The 23,122-nt window shown below is 34.7% G+C and overlaps 1 protein-coding gene across 1 annotated transcript in view; it reads left to right on the forward strand.

Annotated features, from left to right (window-relative positions):
• Nucleotides 1-11,129, forward strand: part of fj (four-jointed) — a 35,438-nt gene extending 24,309 nt beyond the window's left edge. The window contains exon 2 of the mRNA XM_053765786.1: nt 8,291-11,129. Coding sequence (XP_053621761.1) covers nt 8,333-10,036 — 1,704 coding nt within the window. The 5' untranslated portion in view covers nt 8,291-8,332 and the 3' untranslated portion in view covers nt 10,037-11,129. The remainder of the gene's footprint in view (nt 1-8,290) is intronic.
• The last annotated feature ends 11,993 nt before the right edge of the window (nt 11,130-23,122 follow it).

Genomic DNA, 23,122 nt, shown 5'->3' on the forward strand with positions numbered 1-23,122 from the left:
ATAATCAGAGTTTTAAAGTTTATATTACTATGTGTTAAGATGTGTTTTATTTTTAATATTTTCCTATGAACGTAAATATGTCAAGTGTGATCGATTGAGTGACTTTCTTTTTTTTATACTCTCATGAATTCTTTTAGCAAGGACTTTTTATTGAAATTCTTTCCATTTTACTTGTGAAGTTTATCGTAATATATTCAGATTACTTTCGAAGTTACGTGGCACTCAAATGGACTTATCTCTCTATTGAGCGCTTTCCCGGTTCCTTCCTCAGTCGCTGAGCGTCGATACCCAGGGTGCGCTTACCTACTTTTTCTTTTCCACTTCGCAAGGTCGCCGGCATCCCTAGTTGTCAGACCATTGTCACGCATATCATCCTGGACGACATCAAGCCAGCACTTCTTGCATTTGCTCCTTCTTCCAGGCGCGGGAAAGGCATGGCTAGGCATTTATTTTCTACGTAACTTGTCGGTTTACGCACGACGTGGCCGTACCAGCGCTGAAGGCGTTCGTGCGAATTGTCTGCTGTGTCAAAGACATGAAGCTCATCAAGAGGTCGAGCCTCGTGAACCCACATAAACGCATTATACTTAGTTTCGGTGTCGCGTAACAATTTTTTGTGTTGCACAAGTACAGTTAACAGCACACCAAGATACCCTACATGAACCTCTATAGCCCGGCAATAACGGTGAGCTCGTAATGAATTTGAATAGGTTATTGTGTTGGTGACTGTACGAGTACTGTCCACTTTTTAGGCTAACTACCTAATCTAACGAATACTTTAAAACAAACGGGATAATTTACCCCGCGGGCGGAGCTGCGGGCAACTAGTTCGTTATAACTTCTTCAGGGTAATATATGCGCGCAAAGCCAAAGGCACACACTAGTAATAAATACGCGGTTCTGTACCGGTATTAGGTTTCAGATTGAGAGTAGTAATTTCATCAGACGAGGTATAGTGCGGCGTTTTAGTGTTCATAAAGGCCAGTTCCAACGGGGCGAGTAGCGAGAGAGTTTAGTGAAATTTTCTTATAAAAAAAAACCGTTAGAATAATATCTGAGCGCTGTGGAAGCGGTAAAACGTACTTTTTATTATTATAAAATTTGTTAGAAAAAAATTGAGCTTTGGTAGACGGTGTTAAACTCAGTTTTAAGAGAAGTATTGACGTAAACTTTATAAATGAAAATGTTTCTACTTCGAAATATTTCGAAAAAGATAATTTTCCATCATGACCCGACCGGGGATCGAACCCGGGACCTCTCGGTTCAGAGGCAAGCACTTTACCACTACGTCACCGTGGTCGTCAAATCGTAATTTCCTAAAAAGTCTATTATATTTAAGTACATTAAATATACTGTAAAATCATAAAAACACATGGTAATAATTGTTTACGTAATAAGATTTGTAAGAAAATACTGAGTTAAGGTCGAATGGATGAGTTCCAGAGGGAATTTTTTGCTATTAAATCTTATGCGTCTTGTATATAAGTCACAACTTATAGATTTATAGAAATTCACGTAAATTCCAATCAAAAGTACAGTGTGAACTAGCCATTATGTTTTACGACAATTGTAAACTTGGCCAGGTTGCAGCGCCTAAGCTAATGGGGCATGATGAGAAACGTCCTAAGTCCATACTTTTACTGCTGCATGTACCATAAATTGTACACTAGCTAATTCAAGAAATAGTCGATTTAATTTTGAAATGAGCGATGTTTACTTGCTTCCTAATAAGTTATTACGTTGTGAGTTTAGCATTGTGGCGTGTGGTTCCGCCCTAGAATACAACCAATCCATATCCTCCGGTGGATGTCGTACGAGACGACTAAGGGACACACGAACGAGGCAGCTGACGTCAGCCAGGCGCCTGGTTGTAAAATCACAGCCGAATCTTTAAAATTTTTAGGGATTTTTAAGCTTGAGGAGTTCCGTCGTTGGGAGTCGATCCTGGGTACACCATTAGGTCATACTTATCATAATAATGCATTGTCATGGAACGTGGGAAATTTCAACTCTGTATGACAACTGGAAGTAGGAGAAATCTAACTTGCAAGATTTGATTACAGACAACGTGACAGCGTGAAACTAGATAAAAGCTTGTAAACATTAATGATTTTCAACTCGACCATAGAGAGTAACCATATATTTTTAATTGTACTAAAAAAGTGCGATGATCAATGGTCGGAATCGGATCGGATCGGATCGGATCGGATCGGATCGGATCGGATCGAATCGAATCGAATCGAATCGAATCGAATCGAATCGAATCGAATCGAATCGAATCGAATCGAATCGGATCGAATCGAATTGAAAGGGACAAAGGGAATAGTTGCTGTGTCGCAGTAACTGTAACCTACTTAGGTAACCTAAGATCACAATACCTTCCGTGTTTTATTATATCACGACAATGGAATGAGATATTGAATTTAGGTTCACAAGGGTTAAAGATCAGTATGGCCCTTTGTCGGCAAATCAAACGGTAGTATCAGACTAGTATTGACCTTTGGGTTTGCTCGCATTATCCTCTCGTTGTTGACAGGCGCAGACGAGGCTTTAAGTATCCCCTTAGTCGCTCCGTACGATATCTAAGGGGCGGTCGTATTCCAGGTCGGAAACCACACGCCAGTTCGTTATTTATAAGGAATAGTTAAACGGTTATATGTATATGCAATGAAAAATAAGTATAGTTTATATAAACTTACTAAAATCTCCCATCAAAATATCCCATTGCAACATTATATGCTATAGTGAGTTTTTTATTATCTTTATCACGCTCTATCTACTCATCCTATATTGTTGAAATTTCACGCACTGGACCTAAACTGAAATTCCGTAAAAAAGTACTTATTCCCGTGGCGGTGCGGCCAGGTAGTACATAACATTCAGAAGACTCGATAAAAAACAAAATTTTACTTCCCTATTCGCAATGGTGAATCTAATAAACCAATATTATTAATTTCGTTTTATATTCAATTATGTAGTCTTAAAATATTGTCACTAAGCATACACGCACATAAATATAACTTGTATATATATATATATATATATATTGTAAGCAGGCGGCATTTTCTGAAATATACAAAATACAAAATTAACAATGAAACGCAGACAGCCCCAGGAATTGAGAGCCGTATGTGAAATAGAAGTGCAACACGCGAGAGTGAGAGAGACAGATGGAAAATACTGTAATAATACCCAAATAGATTATAATTACATTCATCTTTCAAATTTATAGTTGTTATAGATATTTTTTGTTGTATTTTCGACGACCTCGGTGGCGCAGTGGTAAAGTTCTAGCCAACCGAGAGGTCCTGGGTTCGATCCCCGGTCAGGTCATGATGGAAAATGATCTTTTTCTGATTGATCCGGGTCTTGGATGTTTATCTATATATGTATTTGTTATGAAATATAGTATCGTTGAGTTTTGGTATCCCATAACACAAGTCTCGAACTTACTTTGGGGCTAGCTCAATCTGTGTGATTTGTCCTAATATATATATATATATATATTTTCCTCCCAGTCATTAATAATGTTAATCCATCTCGACAATGTTATTTTGAGAATATGATTGTATGTGTATATGTTTCGCGGATTTATCTCGCAAACTCTTTTCTGGTAGCGCCATCTTGTATGGAAAATTAGCGTCATGGCTCTTCGTCACGGCACAAGCTGAGTGGTACCCTTTTGTAGCATATTTTATGTACCTTTGTAATATTAACATTTTGTTCATTTTCTGTGATGTATATTAATTAGCATGTTATGAATAAATTTATTTCTTTTTCTATAAAATTTAAATAGCACGTTTGCTCATCAGTCTGTTCTTGTCGGTGGTGCTGCCTCCATTTAAATTTTATCAAACGATTTTACTTCATCATACAACGCGATCCCTGGCTTCTAAAAAAAAAAAAATGGTTGCCTGTAAAGTCGGTTTTACGGGCGAAGATTTTACGTGACAACGTCTTTTTACGCGCGCGGCAGACCGATCATAGTTGAGTGGGAGAGAGACGCAAGGCATTCGGCGGGCCTCTCTCTCGTTCGGTGACTCATCGTAACGTTACCGGGCGTTACACTTTTTCATAAGTGACTCCCAGCCGCAACCTAATTTAAGACGTTGTCACGTCAAAAAAATCTGCCGTTCCATACATTTTCCTCGTGTGATGCATTTGATATATAAACAAACAGCAGATTTTTTTCTGCAGCATGTAGACAAAATTATATAATGTATAAAAAAGTAATTCGCTATTTCCTTCTATCTGCTTATAATATAACGATTGTATGACATTTCTATAGTGTTTTTAATGCAAGTTCTATGTCCACCCCCCACAGCTCATTGTGGTAATGCCATCGACGTAAACGCATTGGTTTTATAGTCAATTGTACTGAACTATTGTCCCCCCACGCAGTTGCGATCGGTAGTCGATATCCGATATCGTTCCTAGTCAAATATATTCACAGAGTAACAGAGTTGCCAGATTTTTTTTGTGATAAAAATAATTTTGAAACATAATGAGTAATGAAACGGGATTATTTCATGAAACTTATAATAGAAAAAACGTAAATTTATTTAGTTAAATAGATTTTTTTCATTTTTTAAATAAAAATCTACCTAAATTTTATTGAAAATTTAAATTACCAATTTTATAGACCCTTTGTGTATGCCGACCTCCTGTTTTTTTGTTTTTGATTGCAAATCAAAAAAAGCGGGATATACCGGAAAAAATCTATTTAACTAAATAAATTTACATTTTTTCTATTATAAGTTTCATGAAATAATCCCGTGGAAGGAAGCGGGCAAACGCTCAAATGAGAGAGTACCATACCAGAATCATAATGAAACTGCGCACTTTCAAATTTATAAATACAGTAAATTAGAATTTCAATTGATTAGCTGCTTGTTTGTTGTCTGTCAAAATGTGTTATCATTAAGTAGGATGACTAGCGAAAACATAACTCGCTCTGTGAATGTCGGTTAAGTGGCGATGCTTAATTTCATGAATACTCTTTTAAATTGATTACTAACTCTCGTCTCCGTATGTTTTTTTGCTCATCATATCGAGTGTGTTGTTGCTAACACTGGCGTAAGTTTTTATTCAAGTCGTCTAAAGGTATCTGACATGACTTTTATGACTACTTACCTCCATCTAGTGGCAGGTAGTCGCATATACACTAGTGAACTAAACTGTCCGCCAGTGTGCAGGTTTCCTCACGATGTTTTCCTTCACCGGTGGTAGAAATCTAATACATATGAATTAGATTGGTATACAAACTCATATGACACGAGTAGGATACGAACCTTTCGATCCACAGGCGGGCGTGTTAAACATAATTCAGCAAACTGTCTGATGTCAACCCTTTTTGGGAATATTTTTGTTGTCTGCTAACAAGGCTGTCCCTTATTCGTCTCGTACAACACCCACAGGAGAATGGTCCTATTTTAGTGCGGAAACCACACGCCTCGACAAACACGATGTCGTCAATATATATTAAAGTAAAACATTAAAGATCTCACATGACAAGACAATATAAGCTTGTGTGCCAAAAAAAAAAAACTTTTTGTCCCATCATAAACTGGTATCTTAAAACGTTGCTTACCACACGTAATTGATACAGCCACCGTTCCCAAAACGGTGACATGGGGCCATGTCAAACAATATTTTTACATGAGCCTCAAAAAAAAAAGGTCTAACCGATTGGACGAAAAAAAAAAACGGAACAAAAACAGGTTGTTAAAGTTAGTTATTTGACTTAGGATGAATTGTATAGAGTTGATGATACCATTGAAGGACTGTTTTTATCAATGTGAGTTTAATATCCCATTGTTTATTATTTGCATGATTTGTTTTCGTTTGTGTAAAGTTCTTACACAATTAAACTTAATATTTTTTTTTTTACTTTTTCAAATAGAATTCCGATACAATTATTTCACCTAAAAATGCCTTAATTAATTACAAAGTGAATTTAATAATAGGGAAAAGAAAAATGGCTGTTGTGTATGCGAAATTTTAACATTAAAAATGTAGTTTTTCAGTTTGTGTCTGTAAAACAACATCCACAATTTTACATATATATTTCACTGTTAAAATTACGTAACGTAACAATTGATGCTGAATAATAGACAAAATCATACTTTTTGTTATGCATAAAGAAATTAAATAAAGCAACAAAAAGAAATATTCTGAAATTAAAATTAAAAATAATCTGGAAAGCCAGTAATAAAAAAATCAAACGCTCAGTGCGCAATAAATTTTAATCTAGTTACTAGTGAATACTCATGGTTGTATTATCATCTCCAACTTTGCGCACGCGTCGATGGGCGTGCCAGAAACAATTACAGGTAACACAGGCAATTATACTAGTCAAGCGAACCGCCTTTGCCCGGATGTTTATTATACATTCAAATAAATTCATTCATTTGGATACTACGAAAATATTTTACTTACTCTAATTAAGTTTTTATATGCATTCCATTCCACTTACCTAGTTTTAAAATACTTTTGTTTTTAATAAATTTATTATACATGTCACATTTTTATTAATTACCATTCCTTATAGGTGCGAATTTTATATTGCAATAAAAAAAACTTATGTATATTTACAATAAAAAAAGGTTATAAAATACTTAATTACAAATGGGATAATTTACCTTTACCAAATAAGCATTTATTAGTCCATATATATAGGCAAATTAATTTTAAAACACACTTATTAAAGATCGTATTTAATTGACCAATGCATTCGAAAAAAAGAGACAAAACACACAGCTTATTACCGTCCCTTTTTTTCTCGAGGGCGTGTGTGTTCAAAACTTTAAGCAAGACAATTACGGAACATTCTAATTGAATTATTAGTTGCTAACCGAATAATAGGTGGTTATAACAACTCTGTAGGTACTTTTTTTTTTTTTTGTTTTTTCACGCACAGATGTAGTAATTTTTGAAGCCGTTTGTTTTTTTTTTATTCTTTTTTGCTTCGCTTTTTGACCTGGACAATTTAAGGAGGCGGTATTTAACCGTCCATATTATGTTATCTTTGGGTTTTTGCTGCATTTTTTATATGTAGGATAAAGATTAATGATCTTTGATTGTGTTATTTTATGACGAGTCAAATCAAATACTTCAACCGTTGAGAATGATATTGCCTCTCAGTTGTCGAGGCGTTTTATGCTTTAGTCGCCTCGAACGATATCTTCTCTCAGACTGGTCCAATTCTAAGGCGGGAACCATACGTTGCACTGTAATAAAAAATCGTAAGGTACTAACCTAATCTAGCCAGATAGTTTTGCAACTGTGTTTTAATATCGAGTTTTTAATATCAAGTTTTTGAAATGGATAGAATATTACATATATTACCAAGTTTAATTTATAAGTTACTAGCGAAAGAGTGCAATAATATGCATGTTATATACATATAAACCTTCTTTTAAATGACTATATCTATTTAAAAAAGCCGCATCAAAATCCGTTGTGCAGTTTTCAAGATCTAAGTAGTACATAAAGACAGATAGACAACGGGAAGCGTCTTCGTTTTATACTATGTAATAAGAATGATTTTGTAATGGTAATAATTATAAGTATGTAATTTTGACGACCTCAGTGGCGCAGTGGTAAAGTTCTTGCCACTAAGCCGAGAGGTCCCGGGTTCGATTCCCGGACACACATAATAATAATAATACAATAATCCCATAACACAAGTCTCAAACTTACTTTGGGGCTAACTCAATCTGTGTGATTTGTCCTAATATATTTATTTATTTATTTATAATTTAAATCAATATAATTTTATAATTAATAAATATCTTTAGTATTTTTATCATATTATTATCTTTCAGCATTAATAATAGATTTATGTGTATGTGGAACTATTTTTTCATATGTTTGTCTGGCTCATAGGTTTTTTTATAAATATCTATATTTAAATTGATCGTATCCCGTTGTGTATACCTTAATAAATAAATAAATATGTGAACACAGTTATAGCAAAATTATAATTGTCAGAGCCATGTAACATACAAAACTATACATAATAACATTTGTCTTCCAAATGGATGCTTTGCCTCTAATAGAATACGCACTTTGGGTCAGGTCATCAGCATCAATCTCAGTAATAACCTTAGTCCAGACGTTTACGAGAATGTCTAGAATATATTCTCTGTATAGATTTATGGTCAGAGTCAACTTTGTGACAGAAATGTCACAGGTCCCATAAAGATACCTCTCTCTCTCTTTCTCATCGTGAAGCCGCGAAACCCGGAGTCAAATATAAGTAAATAACGTATCATTTGTCTTGTTTCAGATCTACAATGGTGACTGATTAGAAGAAGACGAAGTTGTTAACATGGCTAAAGACAATAAAGACCCAAATATGCTTCAGAGCAACAAAGAAGAAAGATTACCGGTAGTCAATGATATAAAAGACGAAACGAAAGAGAGAATGAGAACAACAATCAATTTCACCAATTATTTGGTTGTAAACAAACCTAAACACATCCTATACGACAATTTAAGATATAGAGAAGACGTATCTAGAAGAAACTTAATAAAAAAAGAATATAATTTCTACAACTATTGTATTCTAAGTGTTATAATTAGTTTTATTTTCGGGTTACTAATAGGAGTTGTTTTAGTGAGCTCGTCACAGGCACATTTAAAAAATCTAAGCTCTAGAAAATTAGTGAAAATCAATAACAGTAATCTAGCTACAAGAACATTAAATAGTCTTAAGTATGATTTGAATGAGAAGACTGATTTCAATAGTTTAGATAATGATAAGAAAATTGATGGCAAATTCGAAACAGTGTCGTTCACTGGTGATGTTGAGAAACATAAATACAAAAAAGATGTGTATCCTAAAGGACTGACTGAAGACATGAAAGATATTCTAAAAGATAATAAAATGACTGTTCATAAACATACTATTAATGTTGTTAATAATAAAACGAAGTATGTACCTGACGAGTTTACTGTGCTTTATGACAACGTCTATTGGGGCCCAGAAGTTGAAGATATGATGCCTCAAGGTTACGGTGAGAACACAGCAGAGATTTGGGAGAAATACGTCAGTCAAAGTGAAGTTGTGAAGATGGAAGCAGGTTGTGGTCGAATGCAGAATAGATTAGTTACATTCAAGGATGGAATTCAGGCTTGTGTCCGCTATAGACAGAACACAGATCAAATACAAGGTGAAATATTCAGTTTTTACGTTGGAAGGCTATTGAATTTGACAAATTTAGCACCATCTGTCGTGAAAGTTGTTGATCTGAAGGATAAGTTATGGCAAAACGTTGCGGCTGATATTGCTGCTGCTCAATGGAACACGAACAGAGCTGTTGTGATTACGCAATATATTCCTAGTCTTGAGTCGTCCACGATCCCGGATATTTTCAAACCATCAAATAGACATCTGAATAAAAATGATGTATTACAATTGTCGTTGAAAGAGAACAATACAGTGGAAAATTCAAAAGAAATATTGATTGAAAAGTTGAAATCGAAAAATGTGACGCCATCTCAAACTAAAGCTGAAGACTTCGATCATATTTATATGGTTTTAAATAAGAAAGTCATAAAATCATTCGTAGAACTAGCACAGTGGTCAGATTTAATTATTTTTGATTATTTAACGGCAAATTTAGATAGGATTGTTAATAATTTATTCAATTATCAATGGAACGTAAATATAATGGATGGACCAGCTCACAATTTGGCTCGCAAAATGGACAGTGGTCTACTTGTGTTTTTAGACAATGAATCAGGGTTACTACATGGATATAGACTGTTGAAGAAATATAATGTGTACCATAGTGTAATGTTAGATAATTTATGTGTATTTAGGAAAAGAACAATAGATTCATTAAAAAGTTTGTACGAAAGCAAGTCTGTGGGTAATAAACTCAGTGATATGTTTCATAGTAAAAATAACGCTGTAATTAGGGACATCTTGCCAACTTTGCCTGAGAAAAATGCTAAAATATTGCACGAGAGGATAGGGAAAGTACTCGGCCAAGTTGAAAAGTGTGAACAGAAATTTTCACAAAGATAGCTAGCTGCTCTAGATTTTAATAAGTTCTGTTTCCAGTTACCGCCGACATTTTGGAAAATATCATTCTTAGTTTTTTATGAAATAATTTTCGTTGAGGGTTTTCTACTAGTATTAAATACTGTATCCATGGTAGTAAAAGCAGAATGACATCACCAAGACGTAAAATCTGATCAAAAACGGTTTTAAATTCAAATTTACTTTTAAATGGATTTGTTATATATGTCACACATACTTTTTTAATTTATTTTTGGAAAAGTTCTGGAATCGAATTAAGAGTACGTACTACTCACTAATGACAATACTGTACGTCGGCGTGAGACGTGAAGAGAAATTAATTCAGCCGTACTGGCATGGTCTTGATAGCTCAGTGGTCTCGGATAGATAGGGGCGTGGGTTCAATTGCCGCTCGATTTTTTCATTATTATTTTTAAAATTTACTTACCCAGGTATAGAAAAATTGTACTGAGCAAAATTGCATCTAGACCAGATGTCAGCAAAAATAAAATCGAACCTGGGATCTTTAGGCGTTTGAAAAACTGGGCCATCACCGCTTCATAACTCTATGAATTAATGAAATTTTGGTTGTGCTGGCAGTTTTCTTGACCTCACGTTTCACTAACGCCATCTAGTGGGGGAAAATCCGCGAATCCTCATCATTCAGCCGTTGTCAATATGAAATTTTATTAATAAATAGTTTTATTTTATTAATGAGTGGGAACAGAACTTTTTAATGCTGCTTAGAAGTGATATAATAAGCATTTTTCGATACCAAATAAATAGTAACTTATTGTAAAATATATTAATAAATATAAAAACGTGCCAGTTTATTTACGGTGATATTTAAAAAGTAAATTGTAAATATTTTTTTTATGATTTGTCACAGATTGTAGGTAGAGTAGATATTTTTATATGTTTCAAGTTTTGTTTACATTGTGTAAATGGTGATTATAATACAATCACACAACTCATGAATAATATAAAAAAAATATTTTTCGACTATAACAGTCTACGCTACAATTGTATGAGAAGTGATAATTATGTAAATATTATGTATAAAAAATTTAATTGTAACAAATAAATGAATTTCAATGAAGAAGTGTTTTCTTTTTTCATTTGGTAAAAGTCAAGCGGACCTTGGCCTCATTTAACGGCTGAAGAAGCAACCGGGAAAACGCTCAATGAGAGAGAGAGAGAGAGAGCAAAATGGCTGTGGCGTGAGATTGCGCCCTAGAATAGGACCACTCCTTATCCTCCCATCGATGGCGACTAGGGGACACAGCTCTGGTACACGATAGGCAACAATAACATTCCCAAAGAGGGTAGACGTTAGGCAGAGTGCTGTAAAATCGGTTTGGATAAAGAATGTCACAAATGCAAAATGACAGTTCACCGATTTGTACGAAAGTGTTGCATAATGACAGATTGGCGTAAAGACAGATTCCCATAATGACAGATTCACAGATTGACAGGTCAATCTAGAATTGAATAATAAAATGATAATAAGGATTGTAAATAAGAATTGGCTAGTCCACCTGCCGCTTAATAATCAGTAAGCATGATTATGCCAGGTGTCCGAACCTTTTACAATAGCCCGTCTTCAGTACATCCAAATTTAATTCTATAGACCAATACTTCTATTCATAATTCTGCAATAGTTCACACTCCCGCCGAGACCTGCTCATGGGCATATCATTTTATTGGTATATCCGCGAGCTGGTTTTGGCGGGAGACCTACACAACATCAAAACTCTCCAAAGGGCCTCTACGTGTTGGATCCACATCTCCACGCAAGCCTCTCAAAGGACCGGAATATGTGTCGTGAATCCCAAAAGGAGATACAAATAATGATAATAATAAAATTTATTATTCGTCTGTAGAAATAACATAAATTTATAAAGCTATTACAAAATTCTTTGTCTGTATAAATCAACATACACTTTCAAAAACTGAAATCAACATTAAAGTAGTGCTTTTAAAAAATGCATAATACAAACAAATACTTACTATAATTCGAAAGTGAAGCCTTTAAATCAAAATCTGTCATTTTACTCTGTCTGTCATTTTGCTAATCTGTCTTTTTACTATTCTAACCATTTATGACAAATTACTAATACTTGACCATTTGTCATGTTTGCATTCTGACGTTCTACGCCCAAACCGTAAAATTAACTACGAATCTTCAAATTACATACAGTATTATGTCTTCGTCTCTAGATAGAGCCAGGCAAGTTTACCTGTAGACCTCGCGCACAATACATTTTGATGAATTTTATAAAATTATGAATATTTCAAAAACTATTTTGATGACCCACGAACTTAAAAATTCTATTGACAGATCCTACATACCTTTTAAATTTCATCAATATCAGATCAACGGTTAGAAAGTTATCGCGTTGCAAACAAACAAACATACATACATACAAAAAATGTATTTTTACCCGAAGTTGAAAAGTAGACTTCGCTCGCTCGATCAATTCAATCGATTCTTATTTTTTTTTTTACGCGGTCCTCGGGCTCCTCGGCGTTACAGCCGCGAAGGTACGTGAGGATGAGAGAGAGAGATGGCTATGTGCCCGAGGACTTAGTGTTTAAGTCCAGTTTATGCCCATCTATGGGTACAACTCAAATACGACATGCGACTGGTTACTAGTGTATTGTCATGATAATTAGTATGACAACCGCCTGAACTACTGTAATGTTCGGGTCTATTGACCGCAGACCACTGTGCGCACCTCGTTCAGGTTTTGACCACGGGCCATTTCCATGTGAATGGGTTGTTTTATTCAGTCTGTTAACATTTTAGATTGTTTAGTCGTAAAGATGTGTTTTGTATCTGTACTAATATTATAAATGCGAAAGTCTGTCTGTTTCGCTTTCACGGCTAAACCGCTGGACCGATTTTGATGAAATTTGGTATACATATAGTTAAAGGCTCCCGTTCAAACATAGGGTAGATTTTTTTTCAAAAATCTACCCCCAATTGACTATATTGGGGGGGTGAAAGTTTGTGTTCCGCTTTCGCCGAATAACATGCGGGCGAAGCCGCGGACAAAAAAAGTATACATATAAAAATGACATCTTTGCCACAAGCTTTTATTGTCGTCTGAGAGATCTTGTTGCATTCAACGCGTGACAATAAATCATGTCCGTTTTGTAAACCGTTGAAGTGTTCCCTCGTCGGGATCCTGGGTGCACTATCGTGTAGTAATTAATGCATTGTCATGGAAACAGAAGCGACGTGGGAAATTTCAACTATGTAGGACAACTGGAAGTAGGAGAAATCTCACTTGCAAGAAAAAAATGGCGTACCTACTACGTATGCTTTTTACTGTACAGAAGTTGAGTGGTGTCACTCAACTTCTGTACTTATATCACTCTTAGTTGTCAGACCTTTCTATCTTATCCGCTAACTCCCGGTTTCGTTCAGGGCTGTGAAGCCGCGAAGCCCCGCGTAATAAATAGCCTTAACATTTTGAAGAACTGTGATTTTACGACCGTTACTGCTTGCCGCTTCCATTTTTACAATTATCATTTTAAAAGTCAAGACCCCCGTTTTAAGTATGTAATTATCAGTAATATTGTCTTGATGTCACTGCTTCGACCGCCCTGTCTCGGCGAGCTTTTACAAAGATCAGTAATTCAAGGCAGAATGGACAGTTTTATCAACCGTACCGTCAACAACACATCAAGTTACCCTGCATGAAACTCTATGGCGCGGTGATAGCGGCGAGTTTGCAATGATTTCGGGTAGGTTGATGTGCTTGAATAATTGGCATATTCTTCTCGGTGTTATGGCTCGGAAATGTGGATCAACACGAAACTAGTAGTAAAATTATCTGTGACATAAGGTTTACATTGAATATAATAAAAATTTGAAAAGGTTTATTTATTACAGTAGAAATAAAATATTACAAGTTAGTGAGCAAAAAATTATGATAAAATATATTGCAATTAAAATGAGCATCATGCATTCACGTTGTGTGAGAGCCAGTAAATATTGGCAACTTAACTGTATTTACTTCAGTAGTTAATATAAATATAAATAAAATATCAGACGCAATGCGTACATGCGCCGACAGCTTGATGGGCTCTCTGGGAGAGCAAGTTGCGGCCGCGTCGCTGGGCGGATGCGTCAAAATCAAAATCAAATAATTTATTCAGAAATTAGGCCTTCACAGGCACTTTTTCACGTCACATTCTAAATTAAATGATGTTTACCAAAGCTACAAACTACTAGCATTTCGGAACGACCACTGCTGAGAAGAAATGCCGAAAGAAACTCATTCAAACAGTGTTGGTCCCTATTATGCCAGAAGGGCTTACCATTTTTTAAATATAAATTTATGTATAATTTCCCGTCCCGCGCGCCGTGCACCTTCCCTGAGCTGCGTTTAGTTTTGAGTTTAACACGCCGCGTCACACGTGTTAGTTTATTTGCCCATGCACATTTATAAAATACAAAAAAAGTACAGAAATTAATGTAGAGTAACCTAAAAGAACTTATCCCATGAAGGGATTGCGACCAGTTAACCAATTAGCATAAACCTGTATTAAGCATGTTTGAACGCTTTCTGGCAAGTATTCTATCGGACGACAGTTTTGCTTCGATCTTTTTAATGACGTTTTGTCGTCACGTACGTAAATTTTTAAGAGCATTTAAAAAACAATAGTCATCACAGGTAATTCTAGGAAATTCTCGTAAGAAACACTCTTGATGATCAAAATCAAAATCAAAATCAAAATCAAATCATTTATTCAGAAATTAGGCCTTCACAGGCACTTTTTCACGTCATAATCTAAATTAAATGATGTTTACCAAAGCTACAAACTACTAGCATTTCGGAACGACCACTGCTGAGAAGAAATGCCGAAAGAAACTCATTCAAACAGTGTTGGTCCCTATTATGCCTTACCATTTTTTATATATAAATTTATGTATAATTTTTTATCAGTAATATAACATTAAGTACATAATAAAGTACATGGTCAAAAGGTATACTGAAACATATTATGATTGTGATCAAGTGCCGATGAAAGGAAAATATATATATACTTATATATATATGTATAATTAACCAAACAAAAAAAAAACTTTTAATAAAAGATCGAGCTGACCAGTTCCCCCGGCAGCACCCGTTCACGAGTTGACGCGTGAGTCAGCCATCGCGAAGCTCAACCACAATAGAGGGAACCTCCCGACCCGATCCACGATGCCGCTACCGGTTTGACCATTTGAATGTGCATGACATACTCGATCTCCATAATCTAACATAATAGATACCTATGTTACTTTCAGACACTTGGAGATCACAAATCACGTATCGAGTTTAAATGTCATAGATTAAAAAAAAATTAAGAGCTCAGTGACGTACCTACTAAACTAATCGAAGTAATTCGTGCGCCTGACCTGCGATAATAGCATATTTTTTTATTTATATTATCAGGAGGCTAAGGCTAATGTGTATGAGTAGAAAGTCAACTTTCGCATAAGATTATTTCACCTTCAAATCAATCAGCGACTTTAGTTTTGTCACACATCTATGATGCTCGATTTACATAGGCACTTAAACTCCCACGTCTCATCTGTACTCATGCAATCTTTGTCCCCCAGTTACCCATATCTTAGGGTTTAACATTGCGATAGCGGCCATGACTCATATGTGTCGCGTTTTATTTTTTTTCCTTTAAGTACCATTAGTGTCCTAGCTGGCCAGTGACAACCAATTTAGGGTTAAGTGCGCGGATAAGGGAACCTTAATTTTTTGTAGTATTTTATAAAATTCGAGTGGAGAATAGTTTCCTTCGCGCGGGTGAAGCCAAAAGCTAGTATAAAATATCGATTAAAATTTTTTGTAAACGATCTAATCTATAGTGTAAAAAAAGTCTTGAAGAAACACCAGTGTACTATAGCGATGTTTCATCTTTCAGGTTTTAATGACATGAAAAGCACACATAATAAGTTTTAAGTTGTAAAAGCGTTTTATTACTAGTTAAGCTTATTATATCTTGTGGAGTATTCACCTCACTTGCCCGTGTTAGGCTTTTACGTTTTTACGCGACTGCCCAAAAAAGGACTGCCATGTTTAAAAGGATCATGCGAGTTTCTTTATTCCACTATAAATTCTAAATGCCGTGGCAGACGCGTGGTGTGTTCTTAGATTCTGTAAAGTTCCTTTTGATGATTGAGCTTCGTGATTGCTGACCCGTCAACTAGGGAACTAAATAAAAATTTATGTATATCTGGCCAAGCGCGAGATGAGCAGTTAAAAAGACTATTTATGACATTTGAATAAAGTCTAATTTTTTAATATTTTTTTTATAAGATTCTATTAGTCAAATTTCGAAGGGATTTTAGTACACTATGCTTCTAGCTACTGCCTATGTCATCTCGAAATTTCTACAGGAGCAAAGTCAGGAGTCACCACTAGCCAATGAAAAGAGATTTATTTCTTTCATAAATTTATTTCAAAACGTATACGGCTAATGATATTATCTTTTGTCTTTAATTAATTTTATCGTAAAACCATATAATAATGTTTTATAGCTTATCGTTAACTGTACATATAGACATTGTAGTTGGCTCAAACGCAAAATGTCTTTCGCAAAATGTCCTCTTGTCGTAAAATGTCTCTTTTTCCTAACGTCATAATAATGTCTACTACGAGTATATTATCAATAACTTTAATAAATGATTTTGCTTTGAAAATCTAAATTTCAAAGTCCCTTTCGTGATATTTTGCGAAACAGACATTCAGCAAATGAGATATTCGGCGAAAGGGACATTACAAGAAATAGATGTTACGAAAACGAAGAGACATTTTGCGAAGCAGACATTTTGCGCCTGAGCCTCGTCGACGAACGGAACACATGTTCGTCAACTGTTATAAAATATAAGATATCCAAAAGAAGAAATATTTTATAATTGATTTTTGAAAAAGGTGTATTTGAAATTGATAAATATTTTTATTTAGGTACTAGCTGTTGCTCAAAGCTCAATAACCTATGTCACTCTCCAACCATCTCCACTCCGAATATCACCTCAATCCAATGCTCCGTTTTGTCGTGAAAGAAGGACAAACATACTCACATTTTGAATAAAGTTTATAGATAAGGAAATGAAATTTATTGCAACAAAAATTTATAATTTCGAATTTTTATTTCTGTAGATATTGTTAACTCTGGTGTGAGATTTTAATAAAGCCGCCTAAAGGCATCTGACATGGTTTTTACGCCTACCATCTAATGGCAGTAATTGCATATACACATATAGATAGCTATAAGTATTGTGTTATATATTTTTTTGCAATTAATACATTCGAAGATAAAAAAAAAGAAAATATGAAATATTTTAATCCTTTGTGGAATTTTATTACTGTTTGTTCTTTGGACTGCAATTTTAAAAAAAAGCTTTCCCTTGTCCCGCGCGGGACATCGAGTGCAGAATCAGGACGTCCCGCCAAAATCGGGACGTCTATCACCGCTGGTTTTAACACAAACGGGCGACACTAAACAAACTAAAAAATACGGAACCCTATTTATAAATTAGCGTTCGTCCTTAAAACATATCTCCATAATCGGTCATCGGCCTCACTTAGCAAGCTCCGTAAAAGGGTACTGTGTTATATCACAGCTTTATCTGTATGTTGGTCTGTCACATCGTAACTCCAAAACGATTGTAAAGTAAAGTACCCTTGCACTTTTCCGTCCTGGATAAAAAAAGTGTTGGGTTATAAAAATTATGATGTTATATTGCTTTCATTTCATTTCGTCAACCCACGCGCTTTTGTTGTTTATAAGTTTGTTATGTACTCTCATCTGTCCCGTCTGTCTCTCTAATCTGAGCGTTATATCTGTTTCTTCTCAGTTTCCACAGCCGATGAGCGTCGGAGCCCAGCGTCCTGTTAATTACTTTTTCATCACTTGGCACGGCATCCCTAGCTGTCAGACCATTGTCACTCATATCCTTGACGACATCAAGCCAGCATGGCTTTCTTGGGTTTTGCCGCTTCTGCCAAGGTCGGGCTAAACAAATCAATAATTAGCAAAAAAATTTGCGTATTTTCCTCCCAAAGTTTCGGGGGCGCAACGGTCTCTAAAAAATACAAAATGTTCGTACTGTGAGTGTAGCCGCGGACAACAGCTAGTTTCATAATATTAATGCTCATAAGACTAAGAGGTTCATTCGATTAGTCGTATCTGATACTTTCGAATATTATTCATTCAATAAAAACGATATCTATTGACAAATAAGTACATTAATGTACGAAATAGTGGTAGTACCACGGCGCGGACACCTGGTTAATATTTGAAACCATTTCGTCTTAACATCCCATACATTCCATTCAGAGAGAAAATTATTTTTCGGTTTCTTATCGATAAGTATTTACATATCATATGATTTATCAGTTATGATAAGAAAAGTTATTTATTTGGTAAAAAATAAATAATAAGAATTTACTATATATAAATAAATAACAATTTTTTTTCTCTTTAAACTTTTCATACAAAATTTGTTCCCGCTCAGTATAATGTCAAGGTGTTAACCACGACGCTGGTCTTCCGCGAGCAACATAATAAAAAAATTCTTCATAGTCGTATTCCTCACGGCTGAGGCTCGTGGTCATTACGTGGAATTAAACACACACAACAACTTTCTTGGCATTATTAATAGAGTGGTTTGCCATTGCCTTCTCCATTTTACACACATGTTAATGAGAATCAACCAGTGTGCAGGTTTCCTCACGATGTTTTCCTTCACCGGAAGCAAGTGGTCGATAAAAACTACTATACATGGGTCAGATTGATATACAAACTCATGTGGCACGAGTAGAACGAACCTGGGACCTTTCGATCCACAGACGGGCGTCTTAACCATTACACCACCACCGCTTCAAATAAAAATGTACTTATATTTAATAAAAAAATACTTATACTTATAAAAATCTGGTCCTTTATGTAACATAGTAATTATATCGAATATATAGCATTACAATTGTGTTGCAAAGGGCTAGCTGGCCAATCACATCGGGCAGATTAATTTAGCAGTTAGTTTATCTGTCAGATTACAATATGATACAATAAATTAGCATAATATAGTTTTGTTACGGAATTAACTGTTTTATTGTGGTGAAGAATGAAGTTTATTTTTATTTATTTTATTTATGATCACTTTATAAAAACGTTATGAAACAGACTCTAGTACAATACAATACAATACAATACTCTTTATTGCACCAAAAGCGAAATTAACAAAAAAATAACCATACAAAAATAAAATAAAAGGGACAAAGGCGGACTTATGAGAGTGAGTTGAATATTACAATACGATTTTTCTAAATAGTTTCGTTATCATTAATTTTGATTAAAATGCCGCATCCAAGATGGCTCATCGGAAGATTTCTTTATTATCGGCCAGTGACTACATTCACTGCGAAATTATTCAAATACAGACGGCTGTATATTATAGAAATCAATGAACTTTAGCAATGTATTTGTATGTTCTTTGAATGGTGTTATGCAACAGAATAGTCAGTTTTAAATAAATGGGATGTCAGAGCGTTTCGACCGCTACGGCCGCGCTGTCATTACGATCCATCAATTTTTAAGGAAGGAACGTGAATTCAGTAAGTACTTCTACCTACTAATTCCATGGGAAGGAATCATTCCCAAAATCAATTTGACGACCTCAGTGGCGCAGTGGTAAGGTTCTTGCCACTGAACCGAGAGGTCCCGGGTTCGATCCCCGGTCGGGTCATGATGGAAAATGATCTTTTTCTGATTGGCCCGGGTCTTGGATGTTTATCTATATATATGTATTTGTTATAAAATATAGTATCGTTGAGTTTGTATCCCATAACACAAGTGTCGAACTTTGGGGCTAGCTCAATCTGTGTGATTTGTCCTAATATATATATTTATTACTATCAATCATGTCTTTGTTAAAAAATGGAAAATGGTAATGACTACGCGTCCGCAGCGGTCGATGTTCTGAGAAACACCCAAATACTTGACTGACGTCATAAGTAATACCATTCTAAGTCGATTTATATTGAATTTCAATAAATGACGTCACGATTTGGATGAAAATCCTATTAATATTATAAATGCGAAAGTTTCTGAGGACGTGTGTGTGTGTATGTTACTCTTTCACGCAAGAGCAACAAGACTGATTGTTATGAAAGATTGGTACACGGGTAATCTGGAATAACACATAGGGTACTTTTTGTTCCGATATTCCCACGGAAGCGAAGCCCCAGGACGCAGCTAGTATATATCTATACCTATTTATATTTTAATGAAATTTGTCATGTCCATTTGATATGATGATACTAGGTCAAACATGGGGTACCTGCTTATTCCAGAGTAATTTAGAAAGAAACTTTAGACAAAATGTCAGTAAAGGAGAAATAAAAGTATAATTACTTTTATTTTTATTTTGTCAGTAAAGGAGAATTTACCAAAAAAAAAATCCTAGTCCAAAGATAGATGACGTGGCATAACGCCATCCAAATCCATTAATTCTTTTTTTTCGCTCGATCAAACATAAATAACTGACAGCGCGGTGGACCGACGGACAGCCGTAAAATTTATATATTTATATTACAAAATATAAACTGTGTTTATTGAAATTTGACGCATTACATCTGATTAGGTATTTGGGTACATACCTATTACACTACTTATAATAATAATATAATTTATTTCGGAAAAAAAATCCATAAAAAGGGTTAGTAACATTGTTCTTAAAACTATTATTAGTAAAGAGGAATTTATTTAACATATAACTGTACCGAATATACTTTTGTGTAATTGGCTATTTTCCACTAGTCAAATCAGATTTACTTTTTCTATTGTCAAAATTAAACTAACCTTGACAGTGACATCTTGTGACGTCACAATTTTTGAGTCAAAAAGCATTCATAATAGATTATGATCAGAACAAAAAAAAATGTAAATCGCGTAATTAATAAAACTGATGAATTTTAGTGTCATTTAATTATATTGTTTGATTATTTAAAATACCTTTTATTTGTTACCCAGTTAATTAAAAATTGTTTTTTGGAATTAAAATAAATTTATGATTTAATTACTCACGGGCACAGTTATTTTTCCGGGATGAAAAGCAGGTACCTACCGTATGTTCTCCATATTCTAAACTACATGTTTACAAAAATTCCATGAAGATTGGATAAGCAGGTGAAGCGTGAAGATGTAACAAACAAACTTACTTTCGCTTTTATAATATTATTTAGGATATATTACATTCTTAACTCTATTCTTCTCTTCTTAACTCTATGTATATTCTTAACTCTGTGGTCTGTTTAGTTTTACATACAATTTTATCTCTGAAACATATTTTTCGCTAATTAAATCAACAATTAAGGACATAATTACCAATTTACATTCAAATTTAATACTAATAACATATAAAGACAGTCGTCAGTATTGCTATGAAGCGTGTGGTGTCCGCCCTATGATATATATATATATATATATATATATATATATATATATATATATATATGAGAATTGACAAATTCTTTTGAAAGACCATAGACACATCATATCTATAAAAAATCGTAAGTTTAATGTTTTCCTTATGCAATAAATTATGACGTATTTTATTAGTTTGCGATGTTAATTTCATGTTATTTATGGTATATTTAGGTTTTGTTTTTCACAGTTTAAAATATTTGTTGCATGTTTTAAATCTAACTGTAAAATATCTAGCATGTGAGACTGATTGAAGATAATAGACCATCAGACTAATTTTTGTACGATTTTCACTCTTTGTGTAGTGTGATTTAATAATGACGACCTCGGTGGCGCAGTGGTAAGGTTCTTGCCACTGGACCGAGAGGTCCCGGGTTCGATCCCCGATCGGGTCATGATGGAAAATGATCTTTTTCTGATTGGCCCGGGTCTTGGATATTTATCTATATATGTATTTGTTATAAAATATAGTATCGTTGAGTTAGTATCCCATAACACAAGTCTCGAACTTACTTTGGGGCTAGCTCAATCTGTGTGATTTGTCCTAATATATATATATATATTTATATTTCTGAGGAAGGATTAGGCGAATTATTTATTATGTTATTACCCGAGCGAAGCCGGAACAGGACACTAGTTTATAAATATTTATCATTCAGTAAGATATCAACATAAATATAGATTTTAAACACCAAATGTATCAAGAGTAGTCGGTGCACGCTTCAATAGCTTGACATACGTCAAACTTAACCGATCTTGATATTTTGAAGGTTTTTTATTTATTTTGCGTCCAAAAACTGAATGACGATGTGGGAAATAAAAGGCGCATTTTGAAAGTCTTTACGCAGAACGTAATGTGCGCAGAATGTCATCAAGAAAAAAAGGTCATTTTCCCGTAATGTCATTTTCAAACAAACAAAACTAAAGACAACGAGCTGGCGTAATGGAATGAGATAGAACATTTCATACAATTTGCGGCATGCAAAACGGCAAGATTGGCGTAAAAAAGACACAAGATGACAAAATATATTAGCGCTCTGTCCCGTGTCATGTATTTCTAATATGCGTTTCCCTTTCTTGTAAGAGCGAAACGAAAAATATGACGAATTCTTTCTCTGTTTATGTTCTCAAAGAAACATTTTTATGAAATGTCGTTTTCGCGAAATACTAAATTAATCTTATGTAAATGGCACTTGTACGTTCTTCACCAGTCTCATATACCTCTACGAATTACGTTTCGTTCAGAAAATCGTATGATGTTAGGTTTTATAATATTAGAATGACATTCTGCGAAAGTGACGCTCGGCATCGAGAGTAAGGGTTCTTTTATGCGTAAGAGTTCTTTTGTGCCTTTATTTGTGGTACGAATTAAGATATCACTTTTTGAACTGTCAAGTGACCGCATACCGAGCGACTTAAATTACCTACTAAGTTTTCATTCAATTATTTCTGTGTGAATATTTGTTCCCATGTGAAAATTTGTAGGGTACTAAATAAACTAGCGTGATTTTTGACTTGTTCAACGAAAGTATTTCTCCTCTCTACCTCGTTATTCATAAAAAAGTTAAACTTTAAGCGAATATGTTGTCACCG

Source organism: Plodia interpunctella, chromosome 28 (assembly GCF_027563975.2).
Source record: "Plodia interpunctella isolate USDA-ARS_2022_Savannah chromosome 28, ilPloInte3.2, whole genome shotgun sequence".
NCBI classification, from domain to species: Eukaryota; Metazoa; Arthropoda; class Insecta; order Lepidoptera; family Pyralidae; genus Plodia; species Plodia interpunctella.